Raw genomic sequence first — 27,876 nt, 5'->3', positions numbered from 1 at the left:
GCTGGAAAATATTGGGAAAAAAGTTCCCCTTGGACTCACGACCCACTGAAAAAGGTTCTGCGACCCACTTTGGGTCCCGACCCACCAGTTGAGAATCACTGTTTTACGTTACATACTGTAGGACCAAGTGGGATATTTTCCCTGGACATTTTTAAAATACTGGCACTATTTCTTGCATGTTTAAAAGGGCCAGAGTTTCTGTGCTGGAGGGCCGGATTTGGCCCATGGGCCTGACGTTGCCTACCCCTGCCCTATTATGTGTACAAATTTCAGCTGTTTAACTGCTTTGTCCTTCTCCATGTCTATTTGTCTGTCTGTCAATGTCTTTATTTGGTAAGAATAAATTAAATAAGAAAATGCATCTATAATTCAGCATTAGTTGAAGTAGTCGTGGAGTAATGGGTGAGAGGCTTTGTTCTCCCCCTTGTACGTGACGATTTGTGGCCGTTCCCTAAGATGCCGTCTGTATCTATGGCTCCTGTTCCGAAAGCCTCCCGGCCTGGGGCAGCATTGAGGGTCCTGGAGGAAGTGTCTGCTTAGATTCCCTGTGATCCGGGTCAGACAGGCAGGAAAAAAATAATAAAGGATGGATTTGTGTTTTTCTTGAGTTGTCAGGCCAAAAAACTGCAACGTTCACAGTGTGTCACCAAGGTTTCTCCGTTCAAGTCGGTGCGCCTGAGGGCAAGACACCTCACCAGCTTCGTAAACACTCATTACATTCAATAGCGCTTCACCTACGGCCTGGTCAGTGTGGTGAAAATAGGCTGCTCCCATGCTGACGTGGGACTATGCGGAGGCGGAGCCAAAGCCAAGCCGAAAGCTCTGTGCGGCGAGTGGAAGTACGGGTACTGGTACAACCCGGCCGAGTAGGCGGAGAAACTGCTGTAGAGGGCGGGGCTTTGCAGATCGCCGTAATCTGACTGGCTGGAGGTCAGGCAGGTGTACTCGGGTGGCGGCGGGGGCGGAGACGAGCAGTGGGGGGCGTGGCCTGGGCTCATCTGCTCGGTTTTGATGTGCTTCGGGGCAGCGTCGTCACTGCAGTTGGGAGGCTGCGATCCCGGCTTGGGTAATCCGCTGAGGCCGGGCGCGTCCGGCGGGGGGGGAGGTAAGTACTGGTCGAATTCGTGCACGTCGAAGCTGTCCAAGGCGCTGAGCTCGGAGATGTCCACGTGGCTGAAGTCGATGTTGTGGCGGGCGGTGACGGGGGCAGGGGCCGGAGCTGGGTGGGACTGGGCGTTGTGTTTGGCTCCGGCGTGGAGGTCGGTGTTAGGGGTGGTGGGCGGGGTGGGAGGTCCGTGCGGCTGACCTGGACTCAAGCAAAGAAGATGGGTTTGTTAACAACATTTTAATACATTGTATAATACATTTTAACCAAAGCTGCCAATGACTTTATTGATTTGATTTCTTAATGGGCAACACTCACAGTCGTCAGGCAGGCTGATAACTGACAATAATGACAAGAGTACATTTTAGCCCCTCACTCAAGTCCTCACTCAAATTCCAAGCTATGACTTTTTTAAACCTCTTTGCATGTAAAATACATCGAAAATGTGGGAAAAGGCAAAGCTGATTCAGTTTTGGTCAAAGAGATGCATCAATACAGTGCAAACTTCCTCTGATCTACAACCCCAAATACAACTAACTCGCATGCAGCCATCTTCCAATGTTGAGGGAAAAAAATAATTAACTTTATAGTTATTCCATCGTTCCATTTTTTTCCACTTTTTCCAGGGCCGGTTTGCGGAGGCAGCAGTCTGAGCAGAGATGCCCAGACTTCCCGATCCACACAGACCTCCTCCAGACGTTCTGGGTGGACCCCGAGGCGACACCACATAGTTCCTCCAGTGTCTCCTGGGTCTTCCCTGGGGCCTCCTCTCAATGGAACATGCTGAGGGAGGCAACCACTAGGCATCTGAAACAGATGCCCGAGCTACCTCAGCTGGCTCTGTGAAGGAGCAGTGGCTCTACTTCGAGCTCCTCTCGGGTGACTGAGCTCCTCACCCTATCTCTGATGATGCGCCCAGCCACCCTGCGAAGGAAACTAATCTGGACCGCTTGTAGTTATTATGAATTTACAGGAGCTGGAAGATATATTGTCTATGAGATATCAAAATTGCTTGAAGAAATGTAAATATTCAATTCTATCGTCAATGACCAAAAATAAAAACATTAAAAATAAGTAAGTACTTGACAAATAGTCGTAGCTTTCCTCTGGCGTCTCACCTGAGCCGTTCGTGTGATACTGCTGCAGGTCCTCGTGCCTGGAGAAGTGTTCAGGGGTGAATGGGTTCTGCTGTGCCGACTGTGGACCCTCCGCCTCCGTAAAGTCGCCCGGCTTCGAGCCCTTCCTTCTCCGCGGCTGGTACTTGTAGTCCGGGTGGTCCTTCTTGTGCTGCATCCTCAGCCTCTCGGCCTCCTCGATGAACGGCCGCTTCTCGCTTTCAGAGAGAAGTCTAAGGCGAGGCGAACAAAAGTATATTTAAAACTGGAAGTGGAAGTGATTTCCCCCTCATTAAAAAGTGGATTTGTGTGTAGATATTTGGGGAAAATGGCCGACAACAATTCTGTACAATTGGGCCATGATGAACGAGAGAGAGTTTAACCAAGTGCATTTTCTCCAGTTCAGCTTTGTCCAAATCTAAAAGCTTTGTGATTGGAGCGTACAGCCACAGTAACGCCTCATTTGAAAGCTAAGACCCATAAAACTAATCTAAGCTTCTTGTTCGTTAAATTGTCACTTTTCGTGTGGCTTGTATCGCAGTTAGATTACACTAGAAAACAAAATGCAGCCAAAACACTATAATAAAACATGAAAAAGTGACAAAAATATGGGGAAGAAAACAACAAAAAAGTAAGGAAAACATGACTAAAAGTAAAAATGCAACAAAAACGACTAAAACATGAAACCAGGAAGAAGCTTAGATGAGTTGTGTAGGTCTTAGCTTTCAAACAAGGCGTGACACTGGCTTAAGCAGTGCCCAAAGTGCGGCCCAAGGGCCAAATGCGGCCCTCAGCCCATCTTTCGGTGGCCCTGAGGCTTCTTGTTGAACTGGCACACAAGGCCAGAGATGATACTTTTTACTGCAAGTTTTATAATTCCACATGATTAAAGCAACAGAAACGAATGCTTTGTTGAAAGACAGAGCTGTTATTAGGGTTCCATGCATTAATTAAGGTGAGGCCGACGTGGCCCCGATGGAAAAGGTTTGGACATCCCCAGGAGCGGACTGGGACTGAAAAACAGCCCTGGACTCTGACCAGCCTGGCCCAAATTAGCGTAATTGTGACACTTCCACAAATACATATTTTATCCTCTTACCACCTGCCTTAACACTACACAGTGCATTTTCCCCAGTTCGGCTTTTTATTATTATTTTTTTGACTGGTATCATCAGCAAAAAGAACGGGAATGGTGGTCGTAGAAACAGAAGCAAAATCATTAATATAAATAATAAATAATAACGGTCCCAAAATTGAACCTTGTGGCACACCATACTCCACGGAATTCCTTTTAGATTCATGGTTTCTTATACTGGGCTTTATCCAAATCTAAAAGCTTCTCGACTGGAGATCAACAATGTAACGCCTCATTTGAAAGCTAAGACCTACAAAAGTGATGGAAACTTTTTGTCACGTCGCCACATTTTTGTCAGATTTTTGTTGTTTTTTCTATCATTTTTTTGTTGTGTTTTTCTCATGTTTTTGTTGACTTTTCATCCTCTTTTTCTCGCTATTTGACGCTTTTCTTTTTAGCTTTTAGATTTGGGTAAAGCTCGGCCCTTCTGTGCCCTTCCAGAATGGACATATGGCCAGTCCGCCCCTGGACATCCCTGGCAAATAAGGCAGTAAGCTCCAGTTGAGAAGTTTGCAGATTTTTCCTCATAAAATTGCTTCTTCCATTGTGTAAAACAAAACTTAAAAGCTTATTATACTATTATCACGTAAAACTAAGAAGGTAAATTATCATAACTTAAAACAAAAAATGAAAATCTGTCATGAGCACTTTGAATGAGTCTGACACTGATGCATTTAAACATTTCATAATCTTGCATTGATCTAGCTTTAAACAAGCCTCCAGAACAGAATAGTCCACTCTCTCTCACATAAACCTCACCTCCAGAGTTTGCCCAGGGTCTTGCTGAGCTCGGCGTTGTGCAGGTGCGGATACTGGTCCGCGAGCTTCCTCCGCGCCGCCTGCGCCCACACCATGAAGGCGTTCATCGGCCTCTTCACGTGCGGCTTGCCCCTCTGGCCCCTGCCCCCCTGCCCCGTCACGGGCACCAGGGACCAGTCGTACCCCTTGAGCACCTGGGACACGGCGTCTCGGATGCACGCGGGGAAGCGGCCGTCCTCCTCCGTGGAGTCCTCCTCGCCCCCGTGCGCGTCGGCGCCTGGGGGGGACCGTGGAGAGGCGTCCGGGTCCGGGGACGCAGGTCTGGGGGAGGAGGTGACGCTGGCCGTGGGGCTGCGACTGCACGGAGGGTCAGCGGGTGTCGTGGGCACCTCGTCCGTCATCTTTTTGTAGGAAAAAAAATGTTTCCAGCGTAATTAAAGGTTTGTAGGTTAAATCAAATTAAGATTGTTTAGCTGCGCGGACTTTGCCATCGTGGTCACTTTCCTCTCCTCGGCTCCGAAATTAATGACTAGACCTATTTTAGCCACAGTTAGAGTCTCCCCTCCCCTTCTGCCTTATTGGTTTAGGAACGAGAAGGAATGAGTTTGGTGTGAGTGTTGTTTACTATAGACGTCCTACTACGTCAACAAGTTGGGCACTGCAAATTAGCCGACTTTTCATATCCAGGAAACCTATTCTGAAAAAAGAAAAATAAACAGGCCTATTAAAGCTGCTAAATCAAAAATCATAAAATATAGCCTATATATACGTGCTACATCCATGACCATGCCTACAATAGCAACAAACCCTGAATAATACAGTGGGACAACTCTGGTCACATGATATATGCACACACAAAAAAATAGGTGCAGTTAATCTACAAAAATCGTAATTTATGCTGGCTAGTTTACATTTGGCTTCTTCTAAAAGCGCCAAAATAGCGATGAAAACAATACGCAAACAAGGATGAAAACGCAACAAAAAGCAGAAAAAATGCAACAAAACCGTGACAAATTCGTGACTAAAAGAGGGATAAATACGTGACAAAAACATGACAAAAAATAACATTAACGTGACAAAGAGGCGACAAAAACACGCCAAAATGCAACAATATCGCAACAAAAAAGCGACAAATACGTGACAAAAAGAGCGATAAGTACGTGACAAAAAGAGGGACAGAACCGCAACAAAAAGAGCGACAAATACGTGACAAAAAAGAGCAATAAATACGTGACAAAAAGAGGGACAGAAACGCAACAAAAAGAGTGACAAATACGTGACAAAAACACGGCAAAAAATAACATTAACTTGACAAAAAGGCGACAAAAACACGTCAATATGCAACAATATCGCAACAGAAAAGCGACAAATTCGTGACAAAAAGAGCGATAAATACGTGACAAAAACACGACAAAAAATAACATTAACGTGACAAAAAGGCGACAAAAACATGTGAAAATGCAACAATATCCCAACAAAAAAGCGACAAATACGTGACAAAAAGAGCGACAAATACGTGACAAAAACATGGCAAAAAATAACATTAACGTGACAAAAAGGTGACAAAAACATGTGAAAATGCAACAATATCGCAACAAAAAAGCGACAAATACGTGACAAAAAGAGCGATAAATACGTGACTAAAAAAGTGACAAATTCGTGACAAAAAGAGCGACAAATACGTGACAAAAATACAACATTAACGAAGGCGTCAAGAACATGTCATAATGCAACCATATCGCAAGATAAAAGCGACACAAAAAACGTGACAAAAATGCAACAAAAACGTGACAAAAAAGTGGCAGAAAAAGCGACAAAAACGTGACAAGAAAACCACACAAAACTTGACAACAAAGCAACAAAAAAGTGATGACGCCGCAACAACGCGGTCTTAGCTTTCAAATGAGGCGCAGGCCCATAGGCTGTGAACTCTCCAGTCGGGAAGCTCTTAGATTTGCATAAAGCTAAGTATAAAATGTGCTCGGTGAAGGCGGGGGTTAAGGGGTTAATTTGAAATCAATTTTTTTTGACTTTTTTTTTATTCAACATTTACAAACTGTAAGGCACATAACAGTGGAGTAGAAGAAAATGTCATAAAACAGTGCAATATTAAGGCAAGTGTATAAAAGAAACATAAAAATACTAAATAAATAATACAGCACAACATCAACTCAAAATAATAATAATAAAATACGTAAAAATATACATCTTAAGGTCAGTTAATTTATAATGTTGTATTTGACGTAGAAGCTCTGTTGCTATTTTTAACTCCATAACTTTTAAAGGTTTGCAGTACAGACTAAATTAATTAAAAATCAACTGGACGTTTTCGCTTTATATTTTTTTTATGATACGTCACTCCACCTGCGCACGTGACACATCACGTCACGCGCAACATGGCGGCGACCGGAGACAGCGCTGCGGACGGCGGCGGCGGCGGCGTGAGGAGGAGACGAGTGGAACCGAGCGGGACAGAGACAGCGAGCGCTGGGGACGAGGATGTCCCGGACAGGACAGAGGACACGGAGGGGAAGAAGCTCCGTGCGCTGCGGCCCGGGACCTACTGGCTCACGCGGGTCGTGCTGCTGCGAGCTGTTGCCTTTATTTACTGTGAGCACCCACTCCCCTAAGTCAGCCTATGCATTTCCTATTTCCCATTCAGCAACAGAGAAGGACGGATTTGCTCTAGCTATTTTTTTATTTTATTATTTTTATCCACAATGTAGCCTTCTGCTGTTGTCTTGCATCTAGGCTTGAAAATTGTACATGTGAATCTAATAAAGTTTTTCAAAGCAGAGGCAGAGGTGGATAGAGTAGCCATAATATTTACTCAAGTAACAGTATTGTGCTTTAACCCCTTAACTCCCACCTGAACCGAGCACATTTTCTCCAATTTGGCTTTACCCCAATCCAAAAGCTTCTGGAAAAAAGGTGTGAAAATAACGACAGAACTGAGACGAAAACAATGATGAAAATGTGACAAAAAAGTGACAAAAAAATGACAAAAATTGATGAAAAAGTGCCAAAAATTTCACACAAAAATGTCACCAAAAATGATAAAAATGTGACAAAAAGTGAAAAAAATGAAGGAAAAAAAAATTACAAAACCGTGACAAAAATGAGTTGAATACCCCCCCCAAAAAAAATGATGGAAAAAAAATCTGATGACGTGAGGAAAAAGATCCATTTAGATGAGTTTTGTAGATCGTAGCTTTCAAAAAATGAGGCGTTACACTGGCCTACAGGATTTGGGTTAAGCTGAACTGGAGAAAATGTTCTCTGTAGGGCGGGAGTTAAGAGGTTAATATAATGTTACTCAAGTAGAAGTAGTGGCCAAAGTAACTATTCAATGTTACTTGAGTACTGAGTAACTGAGCGTAAAAGTTTGACTCATGTTTTATTGAAATAAATGATGAGAAACAAAACATAGAAACAACAAGAATATACTCATGAAGAATTAAATAAGCTTTAATTAAAAGAAATGGTGTGAAAATTATGATTTGTTACTTTATTTTTATAACTTTTTTTTACTCTATTACAGATTATTAATATTACTGAAGTGAAAGTACAGTCATTTCCAGTAGGACTGACCCACTGTTATTGGTGGAAATGATACAGATGAATCTCCTAAAGAAGTACCTTTGTCTAATCTGACTCTCTCGTTTCCAGTCGTGGCCTTCGCTGTCGCCTACAACCAGAACAAGCAGCTGATCGGCGCTGACGGCCTGCTGCCCTGTAAGACTTACCTGAACAGCGTCAAGCGTTATGTGGGGGGTAAGATCGGCGCGGCGGCGCTGGCGTACACCCCCTCTGTTCTCTGGTTCCTGGACTGGACCGACATGGACGCCAACCTGGATGCCCTCGCTCTGCTGGGCATGGCGCTGTCGGGCTTCGTCCTCCTCACAGGAATGGCCAATATGGTGATCATGGCCGTGCTTTGGGTGCTGTACCACTCTCTCGTCAACGTCGGACAGCTGTGGTAAGGATCTGAATCGACTGAGCGCATGTTAATGAACAAAAAAGTCATCTTTAATTGGGTTGTTTTGTTGTTTCTCTCCTCTAGGTATTCGTTCGGTAAGTTTAGCTCATTTTGTTTATTCTTCAGCCTGTCAAGGGGAGTGAGACGTTTCTCATTAAATATTTGTCTATGAAAAGAAATATGGTTGCACAAAACAGACAGATACATTACTCAAAACATTCAGTCAGTTCCTTTAAAGAATTTCAAGGGCAACTAGACCATCCTGTTTAGTCTGTGGATGAAGGTTATGCCATCCCATGATTTGACGAGAAAAAAAAATTGGCCTGCAACCATGCACATTTGCTCACCCCGGCCATTAACCATCACAGGACTCATTCCCAGCTCTTCTGCTCTCCATTACTATTTATTACAGTGCCATTGATTAGTTCGCGTGCCGTTTTCTATTCATACACACTACTGTTTAACAGTTTGGGGTCACTTGTTTTTGAAAGGAAAGCACTGTTTTTTAAATGGGGATAACAATAATTAAAGAGGGGGTATTATGCTTTTTTCAATCACATAGCACCAGTCTATAGCACACTAGGGATGGGATACCAAAGTATTGATATATCGATACCAAACGGCTACTTTTTAAGTATCGATATTGGGCAAAGAGTATCGATACTAATTTGCATATGTAAAAAGAAGGCGGGGCAGCAATTGTGAACCCAAAAGGATGATTTATTTCTTTGTTCTGAGCCAAAACAGTCCACAACAGCAAAGGATTGAACTGAGCCAGACATATCATTCTGGTTTAGGTTCTGTTTGTCATTTAAGTATTCATATAACATTTTGTTGATGTATTTAATTTCACATTAGTATTGTTTAATTAACCAGTTATAGTAATATAATTGTAATTGACCAGTTAATTATATAAAATAACCAGTTTTAGAAATGTATATTGATTGAAATACATTCACCCATATAAAATGACCAGTATCGGTATCGGTATCGACAAAAATGACCCGAAAAGTATCGGTATCGTATCGATTCCAAAAAATGTGGTATCGCCCATCCCTATAGCACACTACAATGATGACGAAACCTTCTGTTGGTCTGTAAATGCAGTAAATTAGAATAACTGCCTTGTATAAAATTGCTCTCTCAAAATGGCTGTAGCGAATGTCTTGAAATAGGCCTCTGTCTCTTTAAGAACCTCTGACCCTTTCAGACACGCCCCCTCCACACGCTGTCTGTGGCATCAGTGGGGAGGGGGTTCTGCTGAGGAGCAGTGGTTGGTTACTCGGCTGGTGACGAAAGCTCGGAGGCGTCTCCAGGAGGTGGGGGCGTTCCTAGGAGGACTCAGGCAAACCTATCCCTAAAATGGCCGCCATCCGAGTTTTTACAGATTACTCAAAAATACGTGAATGTGCCAAGGCAACACTTCAGGCATGTTTTTAATGAGGGAATGACGTAATAACATGATGTAAAGCTTGAAAAAGTCGATTTTGCATAATACCCCCCCTTTTAAGCAGAAACACAGTCTTGGCATTGTTCATGTTGTGAATGCCTGTTCTAGCTGGAAACAGGTGTTCATCGCTCCTGTGTTCTAATGGTACATTTCGTTAGCTAATTGTGTTAGAGGATCATTGATTATTAGAAAACCCTTCTGCAATTATGCTAGCACTGCTGAAAACAGTTGTGTTGATTAGAGAAGCTATAGAACTGGCCTGAGTGACCCCAAACTTTGGAACGGTAGTGTACGGTATTTCAATTTATAAAACAAAATATTAATGTTTAGGTTTATAACCCAACGTTATATGACATGTCCACTTTAAATGATGTGATGTTTGTCATTTTTCATTTCAAAATGCATCATTCTCCTCTAAACCCAAGTGTTCTCTATGAAACATTAAAGGAACAGGCTACCGCTTTTCCATACTGAGATATGTTCTTACCGGAGCTTAGACGAGTTGATGCTAACTGTCTGGTCTTTGTGCGTGCCCTCAGTCACGCAAAAAACAAAGATGTTGTTAGCATTTAGCCTCTCCCAGCATATTCCCATGGAGCCAGAAGGGGGGTGAAGTTAGAAGCGACCAAGCTCTTCCATGTTTTCCCTATTCAAATACGATGTGTGGTAAACATGTCGATTCTCTAAGCGGATAAAAAGGGGGACTATATCGTAAGGCGTAATAACACCTCCGGAGCACTTCGATGTCTGCGCAGTAATATCTTTAGGAGTGAAGAAACGTGGAAGAGTTTGGTCGCTTCTAACTTCACCCCCGTTTGGCCCCGTCCTTTCAAGCTCCTCCAAGCCCCATAGAGGAGAGAAGGAGAGGCTAGATGCTAACAAAATGTTTGGTCTTTTTGCGTGACTGAGCACACGCGTAAAGACCAGACAGGTACGCATCAACTCGTCTAAGCTCAGGTAAGAGCATATCTCAGCATGGTAAAACGGTGGCCTGTTCCTTTAAAGCTCCTCCAAGCTTTCACAACAAAACGAACCCAAAGAGCTTCCCGACGTGTCCGCAGGTTGGGAGAGTCAGCTGCTGGAGACGGGCTTCCTGGCCATTTTCCTGTGCCCCGTCCTGAGTTTGTCCCAGATGCCCCGCCGCTGCCCCCCCTCCCTCATCTGCATTTGGACCTTCAGGTGGCTCATAGTCCGCATCATGTTGGGAGCCGTGAGTACCACCTCTCTACAGTGTTTGATACAAGGCCCTATACCTGTTTTTTTTTTTTTTTCTTCTAGTAGTGAAACGAAGTTGGTTTTGTCCTCCTTTAGTGTATGGTAAACTCCGATTGTGGAAATTATTTTATGCATCCAATTATAGATCATTTGTATCCATTTCATGAACTTGCAGGCTATTTTCAGATGATTAAAAAAGAAGCAAAAAGACATAAAGCTGTAACAAACAGAAGAGAGTCAAAACCATACTTTAAAGTCCAACTCTTTGGGCTTTTTGCATAATTTTAATGATATTATTTGCCTTGAACTTGTATTACTTGCAAATTAGTTAAAAAAACGAAAAGAAAAACATAAAAAGGATATAGTTCTGGTCACGATTTGTGGGTACGTTGGGTAATTTCTCGGAAGCTTTGCTGATATTTAAGCGTTTCCCGTGTAAAGTCGGGGCTCAGTGAGTTAGATCACAGACTTCATTGGCAAAACCTCTCTCTTAAACTTTATAGATGTGGGAAATGGATTTAGTGGCTTTCGTGTTGACTCATGTCGTTTTGATCAGTTTGTTCACAGAGTAACATCGTGTCCTGAAATTTGGCTACTTGTTTTGTTTTTTTTCCTCATTCGGCGAGGTCCTTAGCTTTTTATTATGTCACAAAGTTGTTCTCTCATCAAAAACATACCTGGAGTTGACAATATATCAACTTAACAATTATCAGTAGAATCAATATGGATCATATTTATGGGGGGAAAAAATCCTGTACACGTTACCTTTATTCTACTGTTCAGACCCTGATGCTGCTAGCACAACATTTGGACTACGGATTAAATCTAATTGCGATTAGATTGAATCGAATTTAAATCTAATCGCAATTTTAATAAAGGTCGATCACGATAATCGCATGGTGCGTTTTAATCGAGGAGAATTGGCCAGTCCTGTCACATTATGGAAAAAAATCTGGACGGTCAGGTCAATCTCAGGGAAACACTCGGCCCAAACAAACAGGAAGCACGGGTGATACACGCGGCAGCATGAGGAGAGGACCTGGTGATTTAAGATAAGATAAGATAATCCTTTATTGATCTCACGAAGGAGAAATTCACTTGTTACAGTCGGCGTTCAAGAAGATCACTCAGAGTTAATAAAGTGCAGCTGACACAGAGATTATTGCACATGTTACTTTACAGTCTTATTGTACAGTCTGACAGCAGTGGGGATGATGGCTTAAGATCAGCTACAAAGCCGCTACCTTGTCAAACGGGCAAAAATGAAGCACACGAGGAGCTGTTTATTTCTTTAAAGGGGCTAGATGCAAGTTGCCCATTTTATTCTCACTACTGCCACCTCAGGCCATATGTGTAACTGCACCTTCTAAATTAAAGGAATAGGCCACCGTTTTTACATACTGAGATATGTTCTTACCTCACTTAAGCCGAGTTAATATATCCCCGTCTGGTCTTTGTCCGTGCGCTCTGTCACACAAACGGAGCACATACGCAGCCTCTCCCACATGTCATATAGCTCCAAAAAAGCTCACGATAGAAGCTACCAAGCTCTTCCACGTGTTCCCTATTTAAATAAAGTTACGTGAAGTGTTTTCATGCAAAGTATATTTACACAGAAATGTAGCATGTCGATTTTATAAGTAAATAAAAAGGGGGACTATAATGTGAGGCGTAATGATACGAGGAGCAAAACGTCCGCGCAGTAACTCTTAAAGGTTATTGACGGAAGTGAGCGGGGGGAGTCTTTAGGAGTTACTGCGCGGACGTTTTGGAGCTTGGTAGCTTCTATCGTGAGCTTTTTTGGAGCTATGTGACATGTGGGAGAGGCTGCGTATGTGCTCCGTTTGCCTGACAGAGCGCACGGACAAAGACCAGACGGGGATATATTAACTCGGCTAAGGTGAGGTAAGAGCATATCTCAGTATGTAAAAACGGTGGCCTATTCCTTTAAGCTCGTGCATGACGGGAATTCGGACCCGAAGTGACACCTTTTTGAGTGACAGTGCAGGATTTTAGAGGCAGTTGTGGTGAACAGGTCTGGGCTCATTCTACACATTAGGACATGGCTGGAACATGTAGGGGGAGGAAAATACATAATTTTAACATTTTTATAGTCCCTTTAAAACAAAATTAATCGAGATCGAAAATCGAGATCAATCAATATGGGGCAAATAATTGTGATTTTTTTTTTTTCCAAAAATCGCCCAGCCCTCATTTGGACACACATTTTCTACACATGTGCACCCTGTAGATCAGGTGGTAGGTGTTAGGTAACACACTTGACACTCTCGTGGCCAAATTGCATTAAATGTGTGGGCACAGTTGCAGAGGCAGCAGCTGCAGCCTCCCCAGTCCCAAAGCCTTGGCTCACAATTGGACTGAATGTGCTGCGTCTCTACATCTGCTCCGCGAGGTGACTGAGCGTACCCTGCCAACCACATGACAATATTGACAGTCTGGTGTCTGCATCACACTCGGTTACTTAATCTGGCGTGAAATGGGCGAGCTAATAGCTAACGTGGGCCCAATGTTGTCTCGGATGTGTAATTATTAACCAATTAGAAGACCGGTTGGAATTTGTAATACATCAATATGGAGCTTTTGTCACTTACAGATTTACACACAGGGGGAGGAGTAACCGAATACAAAAGTACCGTCCGTTACTTCAACAAATTTACTCAACTCATCTTCCAGTCTTTTTAATTAGTTGGATGTTTCTTCACATTTCTTTTACCGTTTATATTTGCTTCCCTCCTTTTAGGGCCTTATTAAAATCCGAGGTGACAAATGTTGGCGGGACCTCACCTGTATGGACTTTCACTACGAGGTAAGCGCCATCTCAGTGAAACTTCCCTGTTTTCCATGTCTCTGTATTTGTTACATCCATAAGTATCGGAGAATGCTAACCATGATGGTAATGTTAACTTATGGCTAACTTCCAGAGGCGTTTATTTTTTTTTTGCTTCTAGTGGACGATCGGCTTTGTTTAAACATTCATATTGACCTAATCTTGACTTGACTTTTTTCAGTTATTTCGGTTTGCTAAATATGCTCATAGTCTGCCAGAAAACATCTCAAAAGGGGAAGAAAAAGAAATCCGTAACTGACTTCCTTCCCCCTCGCTAATTGACATGGTGCCTGTGTGGAGTTTGCATGTTCTCCCTGTGTCTGCGTAGGTTTCCTCCGGGCACTCCGGTTTCCCCTACCACTAAAAACATGTACAATAGGCCCGGATGAATGATATGTGTGTGTGTGTGAGTGATGGTGGCCACAGGGACCTTTGGCGCATATGTGTGCAGTCGCAACAGTGCTTCTGTCAGTCTCCCCCCTTTGTGACCATGTCTGTGAAAGGCGCTATACAAATAAAGCTCTTCTTGCGTCGGGCCAGGGGTGGCAGTGGCTCAGTGTCAAGAGTTTGTGGATCCAAAGGTCGACTGTTCGATCCCAACTCTGACCCGTACTTGGCTGCACGCTTGCCCGGCCTGCCAGACACGCCTCCTTTCTGTTCAAAAGAAGAACCGTCTGGGCGTCTGCTCGCAGCCGATCATCTCACGATTTTACCGTCACCTATCACCATGAACTCTTCCATAATATTAAAGATGACGGCGCAGCAAGCCATACACTATTTTATCTTGCTCTTTTGTCTGTTTTGAATAATTTGGAAAATATAAAATGCCTAAAACCGGAGCAAGAAACAACATCCGAAGGACGTTTTTGGAAAGGCTTCCGCTTGTTACTGCGACGTATCCAGTGTTGCTCTAATTGGTTGAAGCCGTCTGTCTATCACGCCCACCGGGAAATTGTTGACATCATGCTCACTCCCAGACTGTATGTCTTTGAAATATCTATGAAAAAGCATGTAGTTCGGCAGGAAAGGCAAGCTACATATCATTTTGGCCAATCCCTTGTCAATAACATGACCTGCCCCCAATGAATCACGTTGGTGGCTAAGGAATTTCATGTAAATAAATATTAAACTGTAAAGAAAAGAGCATTATACCCGACTTATATTAACTTATCACATTATAAAATATGGAATACTGCCATAGGTTACACTGGACAAAATGTAGTGAAACTTGAAAATAGCTTTCATAATACAGTAAGTCTTATTCGTGCAATGCTAACAAGTCCTTAGTAACTATGGTTTGCAGGTCTAACATAATGTAAATGTACCATAAGAAAGTTTTTTTTTTTAATTTTCTTTTTTTTTTTTCAAAGTCAGCCCATTATTAGTCTGTGTGAATGGCCTCTACATTTCCCTTGACATTATTACTGTGTTTTATACCAAAAAGAAAAAGAAAGTTGATTCCGCTCTCTAATGTCACCGATGTGGCTAACTGCCTGTTAACCCCTTACACACTGCCTTCATTCAGCCAAGGCTTAACGCAGAGAAAACACAGTTGATAATATCGAACACATTTGCTACAACTGGGCTTTTGTCGGCTCCCCCCCCCTCCGAGTAACCGTCCGGATAAGGATTAGTTTGTGCGCCTTGTATTTTGGTAAACTACTAGTTAAATGTTGTTTCAATCGCTTCGACAATGACGCCATAGACCCGGAGCCAGGAGGTTTGTTATCCTTCCCCCCCCCCCCCCGCTCCTATTTCTGCCGCGTGTTTATTTTTTCACCGCCTCACCTCGCTCTTATTTGCACGTTAGCCAAGCGCGGGGGTTTACACGCAGCTAGCGTCCGCACACAAGTAATGATCTGTACACACCGGCATAAGGCGCCAGTGTGTTTGACCGCGCCGGCCGGGTCCCCTTCATTTGAATAACGTTCCGACTTTATTTTAGAACGCCGCATGTTTCCCCACTCGGGGTGTGTCCACGATATTAAAGCAGTTAATTTGATGTCAGATTGAAGGGCTGAGTTTTCCTACTGTGGACGCCGCGTATTGGGGATTAATATTAGCAAACGAGTCCACGGTTTTTAATGGGGTTTTGGTTCCCAGCACGTATTGAAGAGTTTGCGGTGGTTAGAGGTGGTGTTGCTCAGGAAAGCCGTGAGATTAATTTGTCGCCTGAGGTTTAATGATGCTTTAGGGAGTGTGCAAACCAAGTAATTGAATCTGGCAGAAAAAGGGGGATGTATCTATGCTGTTGCAAGAGCTGCTACATTAAATATGTGACAAAGGGTTCAAAGCACAAGCCTGCAAAACAAATTCGTACAAAAATAGTTTTGTTTGTCCTGAACACATGACTGTTTACCTGGCTTTGTAGGGCTGCTCGATTATTGAAAAAATAATAATCCCGATTATTTTTGTCATAATTGGATCACGATTATTCAAACGATTATTTGTTGCCTTTTTAAAAAATCCAGTAAAAAAGTGACAAAAATCCAGCAAAAAAGTGACAAAAATCCATCAAAAAAATGACAAAAATCCAGCAAAAAAGTGACAAAAATCCATCAAAAAAATGACAAAAATCCAGCAAAAAAGTGACAAAAATCCAACAAAAAAATGACAAAAATCCATCATAAAAGTGACAAAAATTCAGCAAAAAAGTGACAAAAATCCATCAAAAAAGTGACAAAAATCCAGCAAAAAAGTGACAAAAATCCATCAAAAAAAGTGACAAAAATCCAGCAAAAAAGTGACAAAAATCCAGCAAAAAAGTGACAAAAATCCAACAAAAAAATGACAAAAATCCATCATAAAAGTGACAAAAATTCAGCAAAAAAGTGACAAAAATCCATCAAAAAAGTGACAAAAATCCAGCAAAAAAGTGACAAAAATCCAGCAAAAAAGTGACAAAAATCCAACAAAAAAATGACAAAAATCCATCATAAAAGTGACAAAAATTCAGCAAAAAAGTGACAAAAATCCAGCAAAAAAGTGACAAAAATCCATCAAAAAAATGACAAAAATCCAGCAAAAAAGTGACAAAAATCCAACAAAAAAATGACAAAAATCCATCATAAAAGTGACAAAAATTCAGCAAAAAAGTGACAAAAATCCATCAAAAAAGTGACAAAAATCCAGCAAAAAAGTGACAAAAATCCATCAAAAAAAGTGACAAAAATCCAGCAAAAAAGTGACAAAAATCCAGCAAAAAAGTGACAAAAATCCAACAAAAAAATGACAAAAATCCATCATAAAAAGTGACAAAAATCCAGCAAAAAAGTGACAAAAATCCAACAAAAAAAGACAAAAATCCAGCAAAAAAATGACAAAAATCCAGCAAAAAAATGACAAAAATTAAAAATTAGAAGAAAAAAAAAAGTGAAAAAAAAAAAAATTATAATCGTTTTTTTGCGATTATGCTAATTTTGTAATCGTTTACTGTTGTAATCGAAATCGTAATCGAATTTCGATTAATTGCACAGCTCTATGGCATTGGTTTGTCGGGTTATATGAGGGGGAAGTAGTGTAGCAGGGGCAATTTGAGCGCTGAAATGATCAAAATAAGTGTGGTAAACGTCCGAACTTTCCTGTTTTGATAGAATGAGTTGGATGTTTTTCGCGTAACCTTTGACTAATGGCTCTTTTCAGACCCAGCCAGTGCCAAACCCGATGTCCTACTACCTGCACCGCTCCCCCTGGTGGTTCCATCGCTTCGAAACTTTGTCCAATCACTTCATCGAGCTGATCGTGCCCTTTTTCACCTTCATGGGCAGGAGGATGTGCATGGTCAATGGCGCCTTGCAGATCTTATTCCAGGTATAAAATGTTAAATTCTTTTGTGAATTAACACTGAGGGAGAAAGAATGTCCATTTGTGGTCCAAACTCCTAACTCTCCTAACAATTCTATCATCCCATTTCTTCACAGTTTGTAAGCAGGTTAAAGTAATTAGTCTTTTTTCACAAATGTCTGCCATTACAATATACTGAAGGATAAAAACATATTTACTCTACTACTAGAAAAAAATAGGCAAGATAATTAATGGTTCTCTCTAATCAGACTTGTCATGTTTACATTCATGGGTCTTGCATTGGTTTAACATCATACCATCATGTACAGTAAATAATAATAATATATTTTTGTTGCATGTAGTTGGGGGCACGGTAGTACAGAGGTTAGAGGTTAGCGCTTGTAGCCCAGAAGGTCCGGGTTCGATTCCCACATGGGACGGGGCCTTTCTGTGTGGAGTTTTCATGGGTCCGAACTTTGCATGTTCTCCCCGTGTCTGCTTTGGTTTCCTCCGGGTAATGAGGTTCTGGGAGTTGAAGTCCCAGTGGGGCATTGGGGACGATGGGTAGAAATTAGCCAAAGGTGACAATCCAGTGTGGTTTGTTCATTAGTTCATTGTTAACATGAACTGTCCCTGCCAAATAAACCAATAATCAAAGGAACGTATGTTGTTGCAGGTCGTCCTGATCATCAGTGGTAACCTGAGTTTCCTGAACTGGCTGACCATCGTTCCCAGTCTGGCTTGTTTCGACGACGCCTCTCTGGCCTTCCTTTTTGGTACTGGAGCAAAGAAAACTGTGCTAGAGATACAAGAGGAGGCAGCGAAGGGGCGCAAATCACAGCCTTCAAAAGGTAGACAACTTCAAATCAGCAATATAAGTTATACTGTAGTCTGTAGTCGCTTTAAGTAAGTAGTTCGGCAAAAGGCAAGATCTCCTGTCTCTGTGGACAGCTTTGTACATTATAAAACCGAATTATTGGAGGATCCAGTAAATGTCTGAAATGACGATAGAACAGTGTGTAATGGGTGTAGCTGCTTTGGCCGAGTTCTCCCAGTCTGATGCACCTGTTAAAAAGTGTTCCAGTAACTATTGGCCAAAACAGCACAACTTTTAATCCTATACAGATATGTTCTGAATTGCCCACGATTCTTGTTCTTACAAGTTGTAATTCAGCCGTCTGCCAAATGTTGATTCTCCTGATGTTGATTTTATTACAGGGGTTCCTGAAGGGCATTAAAAATGATTAAAAGTCACAAAATGAAATATGCCAAAATGAAGGACTTGAAAGTCATTACAAAGCATAAAAGCATTGCATTTCTTGGTAAATAATGACTATGATTTCTCAACCATTTTTACGGTATACATTTATTGAAAATGCCAAAATTATGGGCTCAAAAGTTTCCCGTTTTGTCCAATTCTCTTTCCTCTGTTTGATGAAATGTTTGCACATCTTAAATGAAAATATGTGTTGTTGTTTTTTTCTGCATCTCTGGCATTAAATATAGTATTTGGGCATTAAATGGCATGAAAAAGCATTGAATTTGTCATGCTTCTGCCTGTATAAACCCTGTAAATACTTTAGCCAAAGCTTTTATGTTTATGGCTAATGTATTTTTGGCTAATTTATTGCCCCAACAAAAAGTTCTCCCAAATATTTTAGTGGAACAAGACAAAATTAACGAGTTTGTCTTCCTGGACTATTTCTTCAACAAAATGAAGTGAAACCGTTGTCTTCTAATATTATGCTTTTGTGTCCATCTTAAAGCAGTACTAAGTAGCATGTTGCGTTTTTTTTACTTATTATTTGTCCGTGGGAGTAAATACTACACTGGCAGAAAAGACAAAGAGAGAGAGGGATATTGTACATCCAGTTACACAATGGAGATAATTTTTGTCACTCAATCTCTGCTGTAAATACTAAGTGTTGCTAGCCCGCAGTTAGCTTTGCCCGTTAGCATGTTAGCTGCTTCTTCGTGATTCCATTAGTGGTTATTGGTGCTTCCGACCCGGAGGCAGGAAAGCTGCAATTGTGGTTTTCTGACCAGAGACACCAGGGGGAGATGAAAGACTCCCCAGTCATCCCATTAACACTTGTATTACCCCCAGAGGGACTACGGAAAGGATTTATTAAGGTAAACAAGTTACTTAGTACTGCTTTAAGCTAAACCAACAAGGCTAAAACAATGTCCCCTTTCTCAACACAATAGGGCAGCCTTTGTAAAAGAACAAACAAAAAACACCACATGGCTTGTTTGTGATAGAAAACAAATACATACATTATACGTTATTGATCGCTAACTTTATCTAACAGTAAAACTAGCATGCAACTTTTGTGTTGACAGGAAAACTCCATTTACTGGTCTTATATTCTCATTGCACTTCAGATGGAAAAGGAATTGATACTTGGCTAGCTTAATGTGATAGCTATTCAACGCCATTTAGTGTGAGCTAGCCTTCAACGTTATATGCTAACATTTTCAGCAGGTCTATCAGTAAAGCTAGCATGGACCATTTGAGTTAATAGGAAAAAGGCGCTTTGCCGGCCTTGTATTTTAATTACGTTACGGATAGAAAAGGGATTAACACTTGGCAAGTCGGTAGCTGGGAAAAAGTCTGACGTGATATTAGCTATTTAATGCTACGTCGCTTTCATTTGTCGAATACAGGCTTGTAAAACATGCTAAAAGCAAGTGGCCCCTTCTCTAATTGGTCTCTCTGGAGCCATCAACGACTTTTATTTCAATGTCAAAACCAATCTACCTGCTGCGTGAGAAAAGCTTAATGAATATAGCAGAAACTTGGAAGCTTTTGGCAAGATTTTGTTGATGAGTATTACATGTGGAACAGGTAAGGTAGGGTCGGCGTTGGTGAGTGACTCGGCCAGTAAATTTTCCTCTTCTCATACATAAAAATAGAGCTCCCAAAAAAGCAATATTACCAGGACTTAACCCTAACCTGAAGCGAGCCAAATGCAGGTAGATTTCACATTTAGGACCATTTACCTCTAAATTTAGTTGCAAAGTGGTTTAAAAGTGGAATGAACTGGTAAAGATAGGCAAAAATACATTTGATAATTGGCTCATGAATCAAAAAAAAAAAAAGTGCTGAAGATCAATATTTTGTGAATAAAAACAAGTTTGTGAGAGTATTTGTGCCTCCTCCACACATCACACATCACACATCACACATTCTGTCAGATATGAAGCATTTTTACTGACCAAAACCCAATTGTCTGTCAGCTTAACCCCTTAACTCCCACCTGAACCGAGCACCTTTTTCTCCAGCTTGGCTCCTGGTAAAAAGCTGTGAAAATAACAACAAAACTGAGACGAAAACAATGATGGAAATGTCACAAAAAAGTGAGAAAACATTGACAAAAAAGTAACGAAAAATGTATGAAAAAGAGGCAAAAATTTCACAAAAATGTCACAAGAAATGGACAAAAAATGACCCAAAAAATGACAAAAATGTTACAAAATGTGACAAAAAAATTACAAAAATGTGACAAAAAAATGACCAATATGTTACAAAAAAATGACAAAAATTTGATAAAAAAATGACGAAAAAATTACAAAAATGTGATAAAAATTGACAAAAAATTACAAAAAATTTGACAAAAAATGACAAAAAATGTGACCAAAATGTGACCAAAATGTGATAAAACATTGACGAAAAAATGACTAAAATATGACCAAAAAAATGACCAAAAAATGACAAATAAAGTTACAAAAATGAGTTGAATACCCAACAAAAAAATTATGGGAAAAAAATCTGATGACGTGAGGAAAAAGATCCTCTCGGTTCAGGCGGGAGTTAAGAGGTTAACATTACAGTACCTTTTTTATGACTTCTGTATCGTGCATTATTGTAAAAGTATTACAGAATATTATGTAATATCATCACATATCAAAATAGCGAGTTCTATGATCCATGTTGTGCCATAAAGTTGGTGATTTATATTAAACAACCCTAATTTGCAATTGGACAAAAACTTTTGAAAGAAACGTGGCTTTGCCCCAGTGAGCACAAAACAATGTTCTGGAACATTACCCTTCAGAAAGATAAATCTCTTCTAAACTAGACACACAAATATGTCGGCCTGATTTAGCATTTAATTTTTGTTTTTCCCTGGGCTAATAAACTCCATTAATATGTGGCATCGTGAAGCCGACACATTTTATACTGCCCTTGAGGCTGGGCTTAATTCATTCTCCTGCAATAATTCAATATGACGTAAATTTCGTGGAAGAAGAAAAACTCTGAAATGTTTTGTTTTTGTGTCTCAAAGGTATGCTGATTCGCAGAGTGGTTAACATCTCGCTGGGCATTCTCATCGGCTTCCTGAGCGTTCCCGTGGTGACGAACCTGCTCAGCGCGAGGCAAGTGATGAACACCTCGTTTGACCCGCTGCGGATCGTCAACACGTACGGAGCTTTCGGCAGGTACGAAGCCCCGTAGCCATCACCCCGTTCTGAGATATATGTCTCCATTGATTTGTTTACATGCCAGAATAAAGGATGGCTTGGATTTTTTTATTCACCACATTTGCCATTTGAGACTTTTAAACATTCATTTTGTCCAGTATCACGAAGGAGCGCACGGAGGTGATCATCCAGGGCACCTCGGCCGCAGACCCCAAAGACCCCGGCGCCGTGTGGGAGGAGTACCAGTTCCTGTGTAAGCCCGGGGACATCTACAGGCGGCCCTGTGTTATATCGCCGTACCACTACCGCCTCGACTGGCTCATGTGGTTCGCTGCTTTTCAGGTAAATTATGTGGGGGGAGAGGTGCCTTAGCAGTTGTTTTATAAGAATTATATAAATAAATAAAACAACCAAGCAACGCAAACAGACGTCATGATCACACGTCATGCGGAAAATCTTAGGTCGTAGCTCAAAATCTTCTAGTCGTTGGTCGTAGAGTGAGACAGGGACAAAGATTTAAAGAAGGGCCGCCGTATGAAGGAGTAGCTGCGACCAGCATCAAGCAGTGTCTGATATTTTTGAAGACTGGTCGCAGAGTGAGCCATCGTCTCGCTGTAGCTCGGATCTCTGTCAAGCGTCAACAAAGTACAACATCAGCGCACGCCGCACTGATGCCAGAGTCACAAGCAACACAGACCAGGCATGAGCGGGTCCTACTCCGCATTTTACAGGACTTTCCCTGCACTTTTCCACGAAAATAAACCCAGCTAACATGCGACCTTTGCCTCAGCTTAACACTCGCCATCTGACGCCTGACACTGCTACGACAAAACTTTGGTCGTAGCTACGATTGTCTGTTTGATCCATCGCACAGCGGAGGCAAGAGTAGGCTTAAGACTTTACACATTGCACAGTGTACACCAGGCATACATCACATCATTCTTACAGCCTCCTATACTTTAAAATTGAGTTGTTCCAGCTAAGACTTTTAATGTGGTAACTATGGTCAGGATTAAAATGCTACATATCGGACTTGGTTTTATGGTTAGTATCACTCTAACAGCGGGACCTATCTGCCTTCTCTCTCAGCTCAGAGGAACTAAGGTCAAATGTCTCATAAAGGTGTCAACAGTGGAGACAAAATTCGAAATGAGCTGCTTGATATTGATCAGACTTTCAGCCATAAAATGAATGTGGCAGGTTTGTGAATCCTATCACTTCCAGATAATGACCAGGGAAAACATTTGCTGAACATTTATAGTGTTCTACAATTATACATTTCAAAACGGCACCCATACTCTTGTTCATTCTGCTTTTTTAATGCTTTCCTGTTTACAACTAGGCACCTGTCCAAGTCAATACTACCTACGAGCACTAGAGAGCAGCAGTTCACTTTGCACACATTTAAAGCACTCTGCCTTTCCTGATGATATTTTTTTTCTCATGTTATTTTCATATTTGCTGTTGCAGACGTATGAGCAGAATGAGTGGGTTATCCACATCGCGGGACGTCTGCTCTCCAACGACAGCGCCGTGCTCTCTCTAATGGACCACAACCCATTTCAAGGCCGGGCTACTCCCAGGTAAACACACCGGATTTATGACTCCAAAAAAACGTTATTAGAAGAACGGCGTATCATTTTTTATAACTCTCAGCCGCGTGATTTATGTTTTTCATATACCACACACCGAGGACCACATCCATATTTTATGTCTTGGCTCTAAACACTACGGCTTTGCACCCCCTTGGACGACACGAGGCCTGTAGTCAATGCATTGTCCCTGAGGCTGGAAACAGAACCTTTCTTGCACTGAATTCATCATGGTGATATACTGTACCTACTGGTTCATGGACCTGGTATACTTAAGATCTGGGTTAGTCCTTATTAAACCTTCAGGAATTATACTCTCCTTTGGTGGGTTTGACTCGGGTTAGTCCTGGACTCCTGGGATAATCTTGGTGTCATCCTGGGTTAGTCGGCCTTATAAGGTTTAGACCCCGCGTCTAACTGTAGCTGATATAAGTCTGCACTTGATTTAAAGTTGACTTAAACTCTTTTTAGGTCAATGATTCCCAACTGGGGTGTCAATACACCCCGGGCGGCACGGTAGCGCAGCGGTTAGCGCTCTCGCTTCACAGCTAGAAGGTCCCGGGTTCGATTCCCACCTGGACGGGGCCTTTCTGTGTTCCATGTTCTCCCCGTGTCTGCGTAGGTTTCCTCCGGGTACTCCGGTTTCCCCTACCCTACCACTAAAAACATGTACAATAGACTTCCCTCTGGGGCCAGGACTCCCCTGAAAAAGAGATTCTTAATCTCAGTGGGACTATCCTGGTTAAATAAAGGTCAATAAATAAAATACAAAAACTTGGGACCTCAAAGGATCAGACTGAAAAAAAGAGGTTAAACCATGTTGATAGTCACATTAGAATGGAATTTTCAAATATAGTGATTCATTTTCTATTGTATACAGAGTTCTATTTCAAAACAGATACGATAAGTTACATTCTATATATGACGACACATTTGGTGTGAATCAAACTGAATTAACTTTAGTTTCATCAGTGTCGTCTGTGGAGTGCAGTGACAAGACTGAATGGTGACAGCTGATTGTTAAATTGAACTCGTATTTGAACCGAAGAATTTACTATACTGACTTTTCCTGGGACGATGGCAGCTCAGATGGTGGAGCAGGTCACTTTTTAACCGAGAGGAGGGCGGTTCGAAACCGAGCTCCCACTTCACCCACCTTGGTGTATGAATGAGTGTGTGAGTGGTTCTTTGCTGTAAAGCACTTTGAGTGCCTAATGTAGGTGGAAAAGTGAAAAGTGCGATATACGGAGAGACAATTGTGACCATTTTCTTTCCAAATCTTGGGAAGAACGTGAAATAGTTTATCAGGTTGGAAAAGAGTTTGAGGACACCGATGTATCTACTGGTAAACATGGAAAGAAACATGTTGGGGACCACTGGTTTAGGCGCTTCATAAATCAATGTCATAGTTTAAAGGTGCATTATGCAACTTGTTGGTGTCTCTGCTTTCCATCACAGTGGCCTCGACAACTTTCTTTTTACTGAAAACTCTGTAAACAATTGATCCTGGTGCGAGGTACAGACGAGCACAAATAAAACCTTTTTTATTTCACATAAAAAGTTACATAATGCACCTTTAATGCTGGTCAAGTCCTGCAGTAGTTCAAATTTCACACTAGTTTTAGTTTTCCCGTGTTGATGTTTCAGATTTAGTCCTCACTTCTTAGGTTATATCCGGGGTTTGTTCAAATTACTGTAAATCCGAGTTTAGGTCTAGTTTAGTCTAGTAAGTTAGTTAGTAATATGCTTTTGTCGGTTCTCAATTATAGGAACTTTCCTTTGAAGCAGAGAATGACAGAGTTGTGTTGCAGACATTTCACATCTCTAATAGTTTGTCATTTAACCAGTTTTACATTTCCCTTCATGAACAGAAAGAAGTCTTGATTAATTCATGTTAAAGCCTTGGTTAAATCCTTTTTTTAACTCACAGTTCTGCTTTAGACGTAGGTTAATCCTTGTTAAGTCCCACTTTCGAATGGCTCAATCCTGTACTTCCCACAAACTTATCAGACAAAGGTCTTCGATGAATGTCCCCACAGTTTACAGCTGTAGTCAGCCTCCTTGTATTATTGAAAGGACACTGTTTCGACACACCAAGGCAGGCGGAGAGCCAAAAGAAAAAGTGACCTTCTTGCTTCTTAATGTGCTGTCAGAATGATGAGTATTTGGCTGCAATGGGGGCTTATGAATCGAATAAAAGGTGCACTTGAGCTTGGATAAGTCGATCTAATCCTGGCTCCTTTGATTCTCTGACACATAATGAAAGACACACACAGTTCCCACAGATAAGTCATGTGCTAAATTTAGACGGGCTTGAAGTTTGAGGCTTTTTTTTGTTCTTCCTCTTTTTAACTACAGCCACGGCTATCTTTAGATCAGAGCATTCTCCAAGAAATGAGTATCATAAGGAGTGTAAAGTATGATATTTGAAAGCCAGTGTGTGTACCTTAGTTTTCCACATTAAGGCGAGACACAGCAGGTGAAAGCAAACATTATACATGCAATGGTCAATGTTAAGATTTTTGACGTCTTAGGTTGAATGTGTGTAAGAAATAGACCAAACTCACCATCAGCTCTGCTTATTTTCTCAGGGATTGTCCGTTACCGAGCTGGAGATTCTCCGTAAATGCATTTTATTATTCTATACATATTGGCAGGTTTGGTATCCACGTGTAGCATGGAAGGTGGCCGAGATGATGCTGTAATCCAAATCTGGTCATTTTAACAGCTGTGGCTAAAGACGAGAGAAAACTTCAGGCGCATGTGCAGAAACTTCAAAATGAGGTTTTCATTGACGTGTTGCTACAGTTGGTTGCTTGGTGCAGTGCTGTAGCAGTCAGTATTTTTATCATTTTATCATTACTGACACTTCACTCGTCTCTGTCAACATGATCGTGGGGGGTTTGTATTGTAACTTGCATCGCGACTGTGTTTTTTGTACACAGATCAATCAATCAATCAAAGTTTATTTATATAGCACTTTACAGCAACACCAGGAGGACCAAAGTGCTTCACAGAAAGATAAAACACATTTAAAAACACCAAATAATTACAACCTAGACACAATTCAGTGCTCTAAGTATTAAAAGCAAGTTTGAAGAGATGAGTCTTTAATCTGGATTTAAAAAGGGACAGGTCCGTGAGAACAGATGCAGAGCAGATGTAAATGTTTTTGTCCATCGATGTAATGGTGCACAGTGTTGTCGGTCCACTCCACTATCATTTTTAAATCTGTGACATCTGGTGTTCAGTCCAAACGCGTTGGCGTTGTCCATGTTAATAAAGGACTTCTACTCTACCTTTTGCATACAGTGGCCCTCAGACTCTTGCGTCCCTGCCTCCACAGTAATGGTGGTTTTGGCAAACCTGTTTTCTGCTCTAGAGGTTTTCATTACACTCTAGCAATGACATCTTCACTTTAGTAGCTCCTACAGGCTTGTGAAAGTTTTTTTTTTTTTTTTTTTGACGGGGTGTTCATATCTAATTCATGGCTGGATTTATTGTGCCTTGAACCTTCTCTTTTTTTTTTTCTTTTTTTTTTTTTAACATTTTTTTTTTTACTTATACATACACATTAAAAATCCCCTCTTTAAAAATCTTAAAATCTTAAATACATATCCTAATACATCAACAAAATAAAAGTATACATTTAAACCTGGATCTATCCATTATTCATTTCTTTACTGAAAATATCGGCAACTTTGGCCATTTTTATGCAGGATTTTCTGTGACTTTGTATGAAAACAAAATATTACACTTTTTTGTCATTTTGATGTAGGTCAGTAATCTACTTAACTAACTTAACTTAACTTCTCTAATGATGTTATTGCCCAGAACATGGCTTTGTTCTGCAGACTCGGGTGCAGGCTGAATAGAATGAATGAACAAATGAATCCACAGTTTCACGCCTTCCTTTCAGGTGGGTCCGCGGGGAACACTACATCTACAGGTTCAGCAGACCGGGCAGCTCCAGCGCCGCCCAGGGCAAGTGGTGGCTCAGGAAACGCATCGGGCCCTACTTCCCTCCGGTCGACCTGGAAGGACTCAGAGGGTACTTCCAATCCAGGGACTGGCCCCATCCTCACGTCCCCAAGCACAGGAGCTAAGTGCCCCGTTTGAAAACTGCACTACTGATGTTACTGCTGCTCAAGCACCTCTTACAAGTCACAGCGGAGACAATAATGGATTTTTCATGGACTTGTTGGATTTTATAAATGCCAAATTACTGTCATTCCCTAAAAAGTGAAAATGTCATTGTGATTTTTTTTATTATTATGATTAAAATGTGTTTATAAAATGCCTGCTTTTCGACTATTCTTGGCTCTATTCTTATTCACCTACAGACTGGGCATAAGATATAGCCTCATTTATGTGGTTTAGTTATTACTGAAGATTGTGCTCTAGTAGCTTACACCCAGTTTGGACATAATTTCGGTCTATTTTACATTTCTTTTCAGGGTCATCCAATTA

The 27,876-nt window shown here is 41.4% G+C and overlaps 2 protein-coding genes across 2 annotated transcripts; one reads left to right on the top strand and one right to left on the bottom strand.

Annotated features, from left to right (window-relative positions):
• Positions 1–437: 437 nt before the first annotated feature.
• On the bottom strand, positions 438–4,520 carry sox8a (SRY-box transcription factor 8a). Its single transcript, XM_079577903.1, has 3 exons — positions 4,115–4,520; positions 2,224–2,453; positions 438–1,306 (listed from the first exon to the last, which is right to left on the bottom strand). The coding sequence occupies exons 1-3, from the start codon at positions 4,513–4,515 to the stop codon at positions 735–737; spliced, it is 1,203 nt and encodes a 400-aa protein (XP_079434029.1). The 5' UTR covers positions 4,516–4,520; the 3' UTR covers positions 438–734.
• Positions 4,521–6,476: 1,956 nt separating this feature from the next.
• lmf1 (lipase maturation factor 1) lies at positions 6,477–27,667 on the top strand. Its single transcript, XM_079577975.1, has 11 exons — positions 6,477–6,724; positions 7,784–8,093; positions 8,178–8,188; positions 10,605–10,753; positions 13,520–13,585; positions 17,249–17,416; positions 18,066–18,240; positions 21,679–21,832; positions 21,973–22,156; positions 23,285–23,397; positions 27,326–27,667. Exons 1-11 carry the CDS (start codon positions 6,511–6,513, stop codon positions 27,510–27,512), a joined length of 1,731 nt encoding a protein of 576 aa, XP_079434101.1. The 5' UTR covers positions 6,477–6,510; the 3' UTR covers positions 27,513–27,667.
• Positions 27,668–27,876: the final 209 nt, after the last annotated feature.

The sequence above is a fragment of the Gobius niger genome (assembly GCF_951799975.1).
Source record: "Gobius niger genome assembly, chromosome: 19".
In the NCBI taxonomy this organism is placed as follows: domain Eukaryota; kingdom Metazoa; phylum Chordata; class Actinopteri; order Gobiiformes; family Gobiidae; genus Gobius; species Gobius niger.
The sequence above is the reverse complement of the archived record's forward strand: the minus strand, read 5'-3'. Positions and strand labels throughout refer to the sequence as shown.

What these genes read in the sequence shown, in the direction of transcription:
- sox8a (XM_079577903.1), bottom strand. Translation starts at nt 4,515, where the DNA reads ATGACGGACGAGGTGCCCACGACACCCGCTGACCCTCCGTGCAGTCGC. An exon ending in ACCCTGGGCAAACTCTGGAG is followed by an intron (nt 2,454 to 4,114) that starts GTGAGGTTTATG and finishes GCCTCGCCTTAG; the next exon opens with ACTTCTCTCTGAAAGCGAGA. An exon ending in GTATCACACGAACGGCTCAG is followed by an intron (nt 1,307 to 2,223) that starts GTGAGACGCCAG and finishes GCTTGAGTCCAG; the next exon opens with GTCAGCCGCACGGACCTCCC.
- lmf1 (XM_079577975.1), top strand. Translation starts at nt 6,511, where the DNA reads ATGGCGGCGACCGGAGACAGCGCTGCGGACGGCGGCGGCGGCGGCGTG. An exon ending in AGCTGTTGCCTTTATTTACT is followed by an intron (nt 6,725 to 7,783) that starts GTGAGCACCCAC and finishes TCTCGTTTCCAG; the next exon opens with TCGTGGCCTTCGCTGTCGCC. An exon ending in CAAATCACAGCCTTCAAAAG is followed by an intron (nt 18,241 to 21,678) that starts GTAGACAACTTC and finishes TGTGTCTCAAAG; the next exon opens with GTATGCTGATTCGCAGAGTG.